Source organism: Seriola lalandi, unplaced genomic scaffold (genome assembly GCF_002814215.2).
Source record: "Seriola lalandi dorsalis isolate HSWRI2012SDOR001 ecotype SW California unplaced genomic scaffold, Sedor1 jcf7180002054394, whole genome shotgun sequence".
Classification (NCBI taxonomy): Eukaryota; Metazoa; Chordata; class Actinopteri; order Carangiformes; family Carangidae; genus Seriola; species Seriola lalandi.
In genome coordinates this window covers 123,971-137,508 of record NW_019524947.1, presented here as the reverse complement: position 1 = coordinate 137,508, position 13,538 = coordinate 123,971, and the positions used below count along the sequence as shown (strand labels likewise).

General features: G+C 39.2%; 1 protein-coding gene across 1 annotated transcript; it reads right to left on the bottom strand.

The window, feature by feature from the left end:
• Window positions 1–1,304: 1,304 nt before the first annotated feature.
• On the bottom strand, window positions 1,305–12,361 carry tapt1b (transmembrane anterior posterior transformation 1b). Its single transcript, XM_023409522.2, has 14 exons — window positions 12,150–12,361; window positions 9,587–9,717; window positions 9,383–9,501; window positions 8,321–8,483; window positions 8,087–8,222; window positions 7,513–7,610; window positions 7,353–7,422; window positions 7,090–7,170; window positions 6,770–6,879; window positions 5,812–5,871; window positions 5,457–5,525; window positions 5,284–5,360; window positions 4,978–5,150; window positions 1,305–4,092 (listed from the first exon to the last, which is right to left on the bottom strand). Exons 1-14 carry the CDS (start codon window positions 12,325–12,327, stop codon window positions 3,839–3,841), a joined length of 1,719 nt encoding a protein of 572 aa, XP_023265290.1. The 5' UTR covers window positions 12,328–12,361; the 3' UTR covers window positions 1,305–3,838.
• Window positions 12,362–13,538: the final 1,177 nt, after the last annotated feature.

The window sequence follows — 13,538 nt, the reverse complement described above, 5'->3', positions numbered from 1 at the left end:
AAATTTTGATCCTTTACTGCAAATTTAAAAAAAAAACTAAATTACATGTAAAAGTCCTGCATTGAAAATGTCACTCAAATAAAAGTATTACTAGCATGGACTGATTACTGATTGGGCCTGCTGGGCACAGACCCAGGGGCCCCAGGATCTCTGACCTCTGACCTCTTGGGTCCTCTGTAAATGGCATTTTAAAACATTGCAGCTGGCCAGAAGCAGCATTTCTTTTTTAAAAAGATGCAGCTAAAGATTATTGTCATAGCTGCCTAATCGACCAATTATATACTCAGTTAATTGTTTATAATGTAAAACATCAGAAAACTGGAACCATCAAATAGTTACTTGGCACTTTTGCATGAAAGTACAGGGGTAAATGGACTTAGTTATGTTCCACCACTGCTATAGTTGCCTTTTACTAAAGCCAAGCCAATACAGACCCTTCTCATAGCAGACATTTTGACTTTTCAAAGAAGAGAAAACACAGGTGTAAATAATAATATTAACGATGGCTGCATTCAGTTTAGGTGAGCTCTGGTCTACCTACAAAAAGTATAAAGAGCTAAGGCCACATATTTTCATTGTGTATGTGTGTCCTCCACTATGCCGGCTCACCTCAGCACTGTCAGGTACTGTTAAACTGTTGGTTTACAAGACAGTCAAACTACATGATCACAGTGGGTCTCCCTATGCATGTGAAGCAGGTCATTGACTCTATACTCTCGTCACTGAACGACTGACCTTTGATCTCTGAGGTTGCGCAGATAGCTGGCCAAGGCTAGAGAAATTTTGGCAAACAAATAAGGTTCAAGTTCAAAAAAGGGAAAACCCAACTCAGTTAAAAATTATCGTTAGTCTAGTTCGGTTATCTAAGTCTGGGAAAATAGCTTTGAAGTCTCTGATATGTTAGCCCTCTATTCCAACCTCTCACCCCCTCAAGTTTATCAGGCACTTTACACAACACTGGTTAAATGTAAACCTGAAATATGTCTAGATAATCAGGAAAATGCAAGTCATGTATCCAGAGGCAGATAATTTATCAGGGTTGGACCTTCAGAAAAAAGCCCCCCCTGTGTGTGTGAATGTCTGTGATGACAGACACCCCCCCCCCCCAAATGCCCATTCAGGGGGAACAGTGGACGGCAGTGTTTGCCCTGTGAACAGAGCCTGAAGTGACTCCTTTCACTGAAACACTTGCCACTGTTTTCCCGTGCAAAAACACACACACACACACACACACACACACACACACACACACACACACACACACACACACACACACACTGGTTAAACAGTCAAATCACAAAGGGTTACAAAACAAAATCTTGTTTTATTCTCCTTCTACCATGTAAGGAGATGCATTACACAGATGGGTTCTACATGAAAAATAAAAACATCAAATATCTGATTCATACATAAGCAGTGAGAACCATTCATACACTGCAATTTCTCTCTCTCTCTCACACACACACACACACACACACACACACACACACACACATACATACTGACACATACACACTCTTGATCCTTCATTTGAAAGTATGCAGTTATGTCACTGTATTGACTGTCCTCCTATAGTGAGGTTCGACTTACGCCAGGTCTGTGCCATGTACAGCCACTAGATCTGAGTCACAGCAAAGCTTAGCATCCATTTTACATTCATTAACAACATTTTCTTCTGTTCAGAGGGAATCCCACACTGTCCATCACTTGTACTCAATTAGTAATTTTTTTTGGCTGATGAACTGATGATGTGCACTGCAATGTAATTGAAAGTGTTTGTTTCCCAGTCAAGAGTTGTTGATTTACACACACGTCACTATGAGTTTATGTTGGGCAAGACCTTTGTAACCTATTTTTCAAGTTGCAACTCTAATTCCTTCCCAGATAGCTGGAAATTAATTAATTTCTTACTTACTTTTGCACGACACAAGAAAAATATAAACATGTTATTTTGTACAAAAACTTAATACAAAGAAACAGCAATACAGACAAATAGTGTAGATCTAATAATAAAACCTAAATTTTGGTTCAAGTAAAAATTGAGCAAGGAGATATGCTATTTTTGGCTAGCAACTCTGGATTAAGAAAACAGAGCTATGACTTGAAAACTGGTTAAAATTGTTATTGGCAGCAAACTTTTTCATTAAGCTTCAGAACAGCAATAAGTGTTGTCAAAAGGGCTTCTGGGTTTTTCAAAGATCACCTGGTATTTTTCCAAAAACAAAACAAAAAAAAACAAATGTATAGCACGGTGGCTTGCATGTAATGATAATACATGAGAGCCAAAAATGAGAGCTTGGTTGGACTTAACGTTTGCCCCTGACATGCAACTCCTGGCACTTCAGAGCAGACGGAGTTGTTTAATACGCTTACCTGATTAAACAATGCCTCAAGCTTTCACGGCATCCAAGACTGTTTAGTAAGCCTGTGTCTTCCAATGCTCACAGCCAGAAGCCAACCACACCAAACAATGCCAACAACTTTTACAGACCAAACCTGATTTTTCCTCAAGTACAGCGCTATGGCAAATGCTGCGTTCACTGCTTTCATGCAATTACAGTGCTAATATTTTCCTCTTTCCTGTCATTTAGATGTGACTCACTCTAACATCTGTGTCTACGCCTTCAGACAATCTTAATTATTTTTCATATCAGTGTCAAAATAATGATGAAGAACTGGAAAACATGTTTAAGTTGATGCTGGTGTCACACACCATGAATTCAAAATGAGAGCAAGCACACAATGGTACCGCACCAAGACATTTCTTAAGATCACAGTTTCCAATATAAAAATTGCTATATGCCTATGTTGTTGTAATGATTATCCGAGGCTGCATGCTTGAGTGATGAGAGTACACATGAACCATATTGAAAAAAAAAAAAAAAATCACTTTAAAAAGAAATATCTGCCAAACCTGTTTGGCTTGGAGGTCACTTCAAATTAATACTAGCGCTTTCACAAACCGGCACTGTCTTGTCTCAGTGCTTCAAATAGCAACACAAATGGCATGAGACTAAAACCTCAAAACTTTTATCTGTGTCTAAAAGTAAAAGTCCAAACTGTGTAACCGAAACACAATGCACTCATGCCAGACTGTACATAGCGTCACTGCTGCCATGTTTAACGTGTTGGACTTCACCTATGGACATCTGAGCTCCTCACAGTAACTCAATTCAAAAACAATCTCTTTAAATTTGCGTTGGTGTGTGTGTTTGTAGAACGACTTTGAGTTTTCAACAATGTATTCATGTGATAGTGAGTCTTAATCCTGCAGCTGAACACGGTCGATTCTAGAAAAAACGTTTTTCATTTTTTTCATATAAACTTTGTTTGAAATATTAGAATTTTTCAGACATTTGAAATTAAAAAATTAAAAAATTGACAAGTTTTTGTTCTGTCTAAAAACAACTCCGCACTGTACATATGATTGTGCTTTTGAACACCCACTTGCACAGTCCAGCTGTTACGTTCCTACGATCACAAACATTTCACATATGTAGTTTTGTTTCTCTCTTTGTGCTCCGCTCCAGCTGTGTACACCAGTTTTCCGCATTGCTGAAATCAATTTGCATTTCTGCAGGTTGCCATGATGACAACAGAATATCATCAGTCTACCTGATGAACGGGAAATGGACTGGACCAGCTGGAAACATCTGAAGCGACCTCTGATGCGTGTAACAGCTTTATGCCACGGCTGGTTTTGTCAGTAATAAATAAATAAATACTCCAGGGGTCAGATGCACAAGAATAAGTCCGGTCTGAGCATGCTCCTTGACCCGTATCTGATCCCTGAACCTTGCTGTGTTTCCAGGACACTGACTGGCTGTTCCTATGGCGTTCAGTCTATTCGGTTGCCACAGATGGTGAAGCGGTCTATCTCCAGCAAGTCTTTCTTGGGTGTTCTGGGTTTGAGACCGTCTCCTTCCAGTCCTGTGTCAGCATTGATAATTTTGTCATCGTCCTCTTCGTCAGGTGTTGTCAGGAATGTGTCCGAGTCGCTTTTGGGAAGTGTGGGAGCAGAGCTTTCTGCGACGGTGGTGGGCTGAGCATTGTCTGATACCAGTGATATTCCTCCTTTGTCTGCTGTGGGTTCTGTTTGCAAGAGAGAGAGAGTTCAATGTAAATAGATGAGAAACTTTAAGAGTAATTTAACACTGAATCCATTCTTTTTTTTTGAGTTAGTAGATTATATGCAGGGTTTTTCCTGCATAGGGAATTACTGTCAAATTTTGTGCCGCTACAAGTTTATAAATCTCTTCATGGAAAACACTATTTTCTAACAAGTGTTGGACTTTTTGGATTTCTGTCATTTGTAACTGCAGTTGCAGCATTGCACCGTTGTGGTGGTGCACTGGGAAAGGTGCTACAACTCTTAAGATGTGTTGCTTGTAAAAAGCAATTGAGCCAGTTGAAGGTACGGTACACATGCATGTGTATGCACATGATCAGGATGGCACCACCTGCACCTCGTTTTGAGCCAGGAAAAACACTGTTATGAATAGCTACTTTATTACAACATCAATTGCTTCCGGTCCCAGACCAGAGAGTCCAATACAACAGAAGTTATTTAACTTTTTTCCCCAGTGAAAATCCAGAAATCCAGCCTCTAGGACTGAAGGGAGTGAAGTCACTGTCACTGCTTTTACTGTTGACAAATAAACATAAAGATGCTGCAGGTAATGCCAGCACAACACAAGCTGACACTGGTCAGCATACACGTTAATATGATATTATGATATATAAGCACTGAAGTCTGAAGGTAAAAAATGTCTGAAATGTGTTTGTGTGGAACGTCAATGGGAAAGACAGAATGACACTGGAACAACAATCTGACAGAGCTGTCAGGGCAGCTGGAGCATCAGGGGTTTTTCGGTAAATCAGAGGGCAGATTTGAATGCATATTTTGAATTTGTCAGGGGAACATGTTCAAGTTTAAATGGGAGCAATAAAGAGAAAAAGGGACACTTTGAGTGCTACCTTGCTGTGGTGAAGTGTGAACGTGTTTTGTCCGGTTAGCTCTGGAGTTTGCACGGCTGGAGACGACAGAAGGTGGAGGGTCGAAGAGCTTTTCTTCCATATTGGCCTCTTTGACAAACACACAAGATGTCCCCAGCAGAACGATACTGTTGAGCACCTTTAGAGTGATCATCCTGTTCACAAACACACACAGAAAAATTTAAGTGCAAACAAGCAAAGAGAATTGATAAAAAACCCTGAGAAATGCAGAACTAATAAAACCTATGATGTGTGTCCAAAACTTGGAAAAGACAACTTGACATTTACCCCAAGTAAAACAGCAGCACACACATAAAGGAGAGTGAACCCTGGATTTTCACTGAGCTGGTCACTACTCTGATCAACTGAAAAAACAAAACACAAACAAAATGTTAGATTTATACCGTATGCATTGAACATAATAGCAATAGCAATGAACATCTCCATGAAGAGTGACTGACCAGCAGAGCTAAGGGAAGCGGGATGAAGCCCATTCTCCTGGATACTGAGTCACTGTAGTCTGTGTAAGCCTGTGGACACGTTTAACACATTATCTAAGAAAACATCAAAAAACAGCATTTTTCTTGTTTCTCAACATATGCAGTAATCAGTCCACAACAAATTACAACAAAAAAGATGGGGATGAGTGGACATTTTCTCAACTTTGCAGCTAGTAAGTAAGTTCAGCTAGTCTAGCCTTGCTGATGAAGACAAATTAAATCAAGATATCTTCTGGAGGAAAACTTCAAATGTTTGCCTGAAACTTGCATGATGGTTTCTTGGAGAAAAAGTTAATGTTTAAGTTTATTTTCTCACATTTTTCTGTCGACTGCTGACAAGGTCAAAGGCAAGGCTGGCTCGGTATTCTCCGTATACCTGGAACATGACACAGAGTAACACAACACAAGTCAGCCAAAGAAAAAACATCTAAATATCAAAGAATTGTGCAGTTACTGATTTACATGGAATGAGCAGAGCGTATCCAGGTAATAAAAATTACAGGTGAGAAATGTGTGCGTAAAACCAAAGCTGCATAATATGTTCATCTGTTTATTAGTTGGTGTTGTGGATAAATGTAGTAGAGTAGAGGTAGTAAAAATGAGGCAAAGCAAAGTCAGTTAAATACAGTGTAAAAAAACAAAAATGTGCACACGAACATAAATTCACAAGCGCTTGAACACCAACTACATGTGAGTCAGGTTTGTGTGATTAGGTTTGACAGTTTGGAGATAAAGGGGTTAATCCCTTCTTGTGGAGATGGTTTCTGTTACATAAACATGGTTAAAACTCCTTGAAGAAAACCAAAGAGGATGAGAAAACGAAGGAAAGACGAAGGGGTGACGTGAACAAGGTCGGCACAATACAAGAAAAAGCCTGGCAGTTTCCTTCTGATACTACAGAGTATCTGCTGTGAGTGGGATGGTGTGTGAGATAGTGTGTGTGTGAGAGAGAGAGAGAGAGAGAGAGAGAGAGAGAGAGAGAGAGAGAGAGAGAGAAAACGCCAGTTTGTAAAACACTGACACATCAGTGTAGATGAAGATGAAAGCACCTTTGGTCTCTCGGGCCTGAAGTTTCATTATTGATATTTGAAATTGTAGAAGGATGAGATAATCCTAACTCAATGTTCACTTACTAGATGAGATTTCAACTGCATCTCACAGTCTTCTTGCGTAGATGGAGTTTGCTCAGTGTCAAGCATACACATCAAAAACTAACCAGTGTCATTATTAAACTGTGAAAGAACTGTATGGAGTACTGTACTGTGAGGCCTCACATCAGCACTGATGTCGTTGAACTTGGTGATGAAAGCGTGCTTGACGACGTCCACGGCAACCTCTGAGGCTATCACCATGACTACATCGGGAAACAGCACCCACAGGTGGTCTAAAAACAAACACATTGAAATCAGTGTCAATATTCAGTTCAATATTAGTTATAATGTGGATATGAGTGAGTCAGTGAAAGTGAAATGCTGAAACACATTGAGAGGACCTGAAGATGGACTTATGAGGAGCAGAGTGGTGTTCATATTGAACTGTCATTTAGATAAACCAGCTGTGTAGATTTCAGTATGTGTACATCACTGTTAGTTACCAGGGTTCCATGAAAACTGCTCCATGTTTCTCAGACAGACGATGAGCAGAAGGATGTAGTTGGTGAACCTCTCTTTTATGTCTGTGGGAAACAAACAAATCAATCCTGGATTAACCTACTTTGTACTCAGAGCGGCTGAGTTTGATTCCATAAATTTACCTTGTACTAAATCACCAAGTTCAAAGGCTGAGGCACAAAATGTCCAAAAAACACTGATTTAAGTGGCACATATTTGGCTGTTTTATACATTATTGACCACTTACCACTGTTTGACATCTGGAAAAGGTTGTTCTTTTCAAACTTCTTAAACACACTTCCTTTGATCTCCACAAACTGCAAGAAAACCCCAAAATATCATGACCGAACGCATATTTCTGCATACGTTTTACTCCAAGTTAATATGGCTGTGTGCCTCACACTTACATTGTTTGACATCATGATGGTGAGCAAAGACTTGTTGTGGGAGTTGAAGGCTACGTTGAGGGTTGTGGCCTGAACCATGATGAGGATGGCATGGAGAACTGAATACAAACATGTTAAGGAAAAGACATACTGAGGACTGCACTAAAAAACATCCTGCTGTGTTTTTTATTCTGATACACATTTACTAATATGCACTAGTAGTTTGAAGAAAAGCTGTGTGGGGTTGCAACTAATGATTATTTGATTATTGATTAATCTGCTGATTATTTTACAATTAACTGACTAATTGTTTGGTCTATAAAATGTCTGGAATTGTTAAACATTAATATTAAGTTTTCATCTTCAAATAACTTTTCTTATGGGACAGTCCAAAATGAAAAGGTATTTAGTAACTCACAGTTTAGAAGCAGGAATCACTGATTCAACTACTTAAATGATTTAATTGACTATTAAAACTGTTGTAGACATCTCTATTTTTCTCTATGTTGTTTATCAGCTCATGTACAGAAGCATACAATCTTACAAAGATACACAAACTGGTAACAACAACCACCATCCTTCTCAGAGAGGATACAGACATAGAGCACGGCCATGAAGAAGTGAGGAATCACGCCGATGTGCGCTCTCTTCTTCTCCTTGGGTTCGGTTGCTGTCCAGTACAGAGCGTCCAGGATGTCCTGGCCAAATGATGAGAAAAGGCGGTCCGCCACCTGATAACACAACAAGGACGAGGAGAGTGTATGAGTGGGTGGCTGACTATACTGCACAGTCAGAGTTAGAAACACTGGGAAGTATTATTTGAGTGTACCTCTAACATGTTGTAGATGATGTACAGTTTGATGACAGACTGTCCCCTGATGAGGTGGTACATCATGGCGTAATCCACGTAGCTCATCATTGAGTAACACAATACCATAATGAAGCCTTTCAGCACATCACAAACCTGGGCTGGTTGAAGCAGGCGGGAGCCACTAAAACACACACACACAAAATACAGATGAAGAAAATATTCGCAGAAGGAAATCACAAAAACAACAGAAGAAGAGAGCAACACAACGCAGGTTGTTATAATCTGTTCAGTCAGAGCAGTCAGAGAGAGCTCTACTGCCCCCTAGACGTCAAGAACAATAATGCAATGGCTGTTTCTGTTTATGAATCTACATGTTGACATTTGAAACTACTCATCAAATCTGTATGTATCTGTCAGTTTGTAGAGCTGGAACTAACTATTATTTTCATTATCAATTACTTTGTCAATTAGTTTTTCAATAATTTATAATTGTTTAGTCTTTAAAAATGAGAAAAGTGCCCATCACAATTTTGCAGAACACCAGTCTGACCAATTGCCTGAAGCCCCAAGATATTCAATTCAAACAGATAATAAAACCAAAAAAATAAACAAATCCTCACATAGGAATGGCTGAAAGTTTGGCTTGATAAATTACTTAAAACCAAATACCAACCAAAATACTTGTCAGTTTCAATAGTAGTGTTTAAAGATGTTCAAACTCATCCAGAGAAAGGGTACACTCTTCTAAATAACTTGAACTACACACGACATAGACATCTTAATGTTATGACATGTTATAATGTGTATTATACTTTTGTAAAAACTGTGTAAGAGAGGTATGAATTAGACTCTACTGTCATTTTTTTAGGTCTTGAGGTATTGAGGTGGTTTATAGTGAATGTGTACAGAAATATACTGTAAATCATAATACTGTAATCAATTGTCAATTGTTTGAATAAAGCTTGTGTTCAGGAAAAAGCGTTTAATGATTAATTGAATGCTTATCATCAATGTGGACAAAGATCAATTAATGAAAACTGCTTGAAACCCGCGCACCTGACACTTCTGTGTGAACTTTACCTGAGGCCACAGCATGGCAGTGTGAGGAGTCGTAAAAGGGCCAGAATAACTCTGAGGGGCAACAGCGTGAACACGTAGAGAAAGGCATCCAGACACAAGAAGAAGCCGAATGTCATCAACTATAGAGAAAGAGAGAGAGGAAAATGAATTTATGTATTTATCACATATTTTTAATTTTCCAGAGTGAATGTTTTGCGTGTTTACCTTCTCCAGCTCCTTGGGGATGCGGAGGCAAGTGTAGACCCTCTCTCTGCGCTCTGTGTATTTGGCCTCATTGTGTTCCAGGAAATAGCCTCTGGTGAGCTCAGTAGTTATAAATCTGACCAGAGACAAGTCTAGATACACAAGGATGGAGAAAAAGCATTGAAAACATACATAAAGACCAACTAAACCAACCATTCTTTCTCAGGTCTCCATGATCAAGATTGTGCTCTTTTCCTTGAGCATGTAACCATCACCTGTCTATTGTAAGGAACCTCCACCCCCACACACACCCCCAACCACCCACCCACTCCACACACACACACCTTTGTGATACAAATAACTGCCATCCTAAAAGCTTTGATGACTTATATCCAGAGGTTAATAATGGCTGCCTGCTTGTGCATTTCCACTGCAAACAAAGATAAGTCCTTAGCTAATAATCAACCAAGCAACTTAAAATTAAGATTCAGCAAACCCCTTGAAATCTGAATTACCTACACTAAAATTAAAACCATGGACGGTAATCTGCTCCTATAACAGCCTCCACTACTCTGGGAAGGTTTACAACAACATTTTGGAACCTGGCTGCAGGGATTTGCTCTCATTCAGCCACAAGAGCATTAGTGAGGTTGGCCACTGACGTTAGGCGATAAGGCCTGGCTCACAGTCAGGGTTCCAAAGTTGATAGGGAGCCGTGCAGGTCAATCAAGTTCTTCCACAATAAAATGGGGAAACTGTTTATGAACCTCACTTTGTGCATGGGGGCACTGCAATATTGACACAGGAAAGGCCTTGGAAACACACTGTTGTCTAAAAGAGATGCACTGCACCATTTTATGTATCAAAGTCAATTTATTACTTACAGGAACCACTACCCAGCCAGTGAAAACAGTTGCAGGATGTTTTTTTGCAACTCTGAAGGAGCTTTGTTCTCCCAGGGTTAGTATTAGTACTTGTATTCAAAATTCTACTTAAGTAAAAGTATTATCAGCAAAATGTACTTAAATTATAAAAGTAAAAGAGAAGTGTCCCCTGTGACTGACATATGAATCTATCTGACATTCTGATTGTTAAAAACGTGACTTAGTTAAAAAATAAAACAGCCACACCAACACCTCTTGTGCTGTCTATTCTAGATCAGTTGTATCCATGTCTTGTTGTATCACAAAACCACAAGCTCACAAACTTGACACTGTACATAGTGTACTAATGTTTTCTGACTAAGAATCTGCCCTTACATGCTATAAGCTTATGATATGTTTATTTCATGTAAAATCTTACAAAATCTTAATGTTAAAATCCTAATCTGAAAAATAGTGGATAAAACTGTTAGATAATTGAGTAGGAGTTACTCTACTTTCACACTGAAATGTGGTGAAGTATAAAGTAGAATAAAAAGGGAAATATTCAAGTAAAGTACAACCTCAACATTATACTTATTATGTATAGCTACATTCCACCACTGCAGTCGATACTATCAATTTTAACAAGGGTGCATACAACATAAATTAACCTCCTAACGTTACTTTAATCAGGCTCAGTGTTTGAAACTCAGTGTCTGAGGTGGTCGCTACACCCTGAGATCAATGCCAACTCGCTGCAACGCCACTAATGCAAGACTGGGCGGTTTGCCGGTAGAGACTATACCGTTGTGTGAGGTGAAAGGGGCAGGTGCATGCACGACAAAAAGTTATTTTAGTCTTATCCACTTGTCAACACCATCAAAGTTTGCATCAGCTGCAATTAAAGTAGTTCAACTAGTGTAAAAGCCATTTGTGTCATAACTCAGTCAAATCTAAACAAAAACACATGATGCACATAATTTTAGATTTAATGTGACTTAGGCTTTACAGATATATTTGCCTCCAATGTATAACGCAAGTAAACGTCCATAAACCCGCTTAGACGTCACAGAAAAAGATGCTTCCTATAAGTGCAGAACTTGCTCTAAAATAACCCCTTTTTTAAAATTTTCTTCAGTTTCTAACTTAGTCATTGACTGGTGTCGGTGCATACAATGGTGCGCAGCAATCAGGAACTGCTAATAACAAATTCGGCCTACCTAATTTTCCAAAATGTAAACACGTATCGGCTAAAATAAGGGACTTAAGGTGTATCCCACAGATTACCTCAGTGAGTCCATAGCAACATTATACTTTATGTATCTTTAGCTACAGCTGTTACCTTTTAACGTTTTAATCATAGATGCATTTACACGTATGTGATGCACAAAAAACGTCCATAAAATTTACAGATTGGACTACTTTTATGACGATTGGGTGGATTTTATGCTCCTACTGAGCTACTTTTTTTAAGCAAATCAGGCAACACTGAGCTGCGCCCTGAGCTGCAGAGACTCCACTGACTAAAATTGCAACTGCGTGCTCAAGAAAGGTGATTATCATAGATAACCACACTTACAGTGCAGAAGTGTAATCTAACCCAAACATATTTGCTTGTGAATATAACAATAATAGGCAAAAAAAAACAATAATTTCAGCAGCTAGCTTAGCGCTGTCAAACTGAGGGGGTCTGTGGCTGTGGAAACGAGGCTAGCTCTCACCTGACAGGTTGCGTTTCTTGCCCTTACTACCGCCATTTTTATCGTTGAACCCCAGCGTTTCCGTGACTTCGTCCTTCTCCTTGCTCCTCTCGGTTTTTGCAGTCTTTCCGTCCCTCTCCCTGTCCTCCTTCTCCTTCTCTTTCTCTTCTCCCAGACCTGTCGACAGCGAGTCCGCCATCTTCGCCTAACGATCTCAGCTGCTGCCTGGGAGACTGACATCTGCGTCACACGTCGTGACGTCATCACGCCCCGTAGTGTCACCAAATCGCCAGCAGGTGTCATGAAAAGCTCAGTAAGTCATTTTACTCCTTGATAATAAATTATTAATAACTGACTGATTGCTTTTCCCCTCTTCCTCCTTTAAATCGTCTTCGTTGACGATGAAACGTATAACAATCACGCATCACAGCTTGAATAAAATGTGGGGGGATTATATTTCAGAATAAGACTATAAAACATACAGGATAAAATACCTCAAATGGTAATTTACATCAGTAAAGCACCTTAAAAGCTAAAAAATGATAAGGGCCTCAAGCGGGGGTGTAGTCAGACATTGTAAACATTCAGGGCTTCACCCCAACTTAACTCTATATTGAGGGGACATGCTCCCCTTGGGAATTTTTTTCCCCATTCACAGCAGCTACATGCACTATTCACTGTATCAAGCCATTGTACATCATTTGGGGAAAACATGATAGTTGCCCAGGAGAAAAAAATCATCCAGAGCCCGCATCATATTTTGAATCTAATTGTTCCCTGTTGTCTGATTGTCTGATGTTACTAGGTTAAATTTACATGACATAGGTGGGGAAATAATTTGGCATAAACAGCATCATCTTGAAACCCACTTTTGTTACACTATGCTGGAGTAGAGTTCACAGATTTTATGTTTAGATGACAAATCTAAAGCAAATAGAGCATATATAGCAATTATAGGACAATTATATGTGCAGCTCTAACTGAGCAGCCATGGATCCACAACAAGGCCAAGAAAATTCCTTCATACTCTCAACTGAATATTAAGCCAACATTTATTCAAATTATATTAAATTTCTTTAAGGAATAGCATCATAGGATAAACAACATGAACATGTACTGTAATATTATCGTACAGTATTTTATTTGATCTATTCTTTATCACTTTGTTCTGATTGCCTCAACCTCTCTTCTTCTTTAACTCTCTCAGCTCCACTCATTTATCCCTGGAAATGTCCTACACTAAAAACAAAATAAAACAAAAAGAGTTTTAATATTTTTGATCATAAACTGAAGATGTAAAAATATTAAATGCATAGGACATTGAGGTGGTGCACACTTATAAATACCATGAACTTCATAAAAGATTCAGGGCTTTTGGGAAAACATCTGGGGCTGGGGCCCCATAAGCCG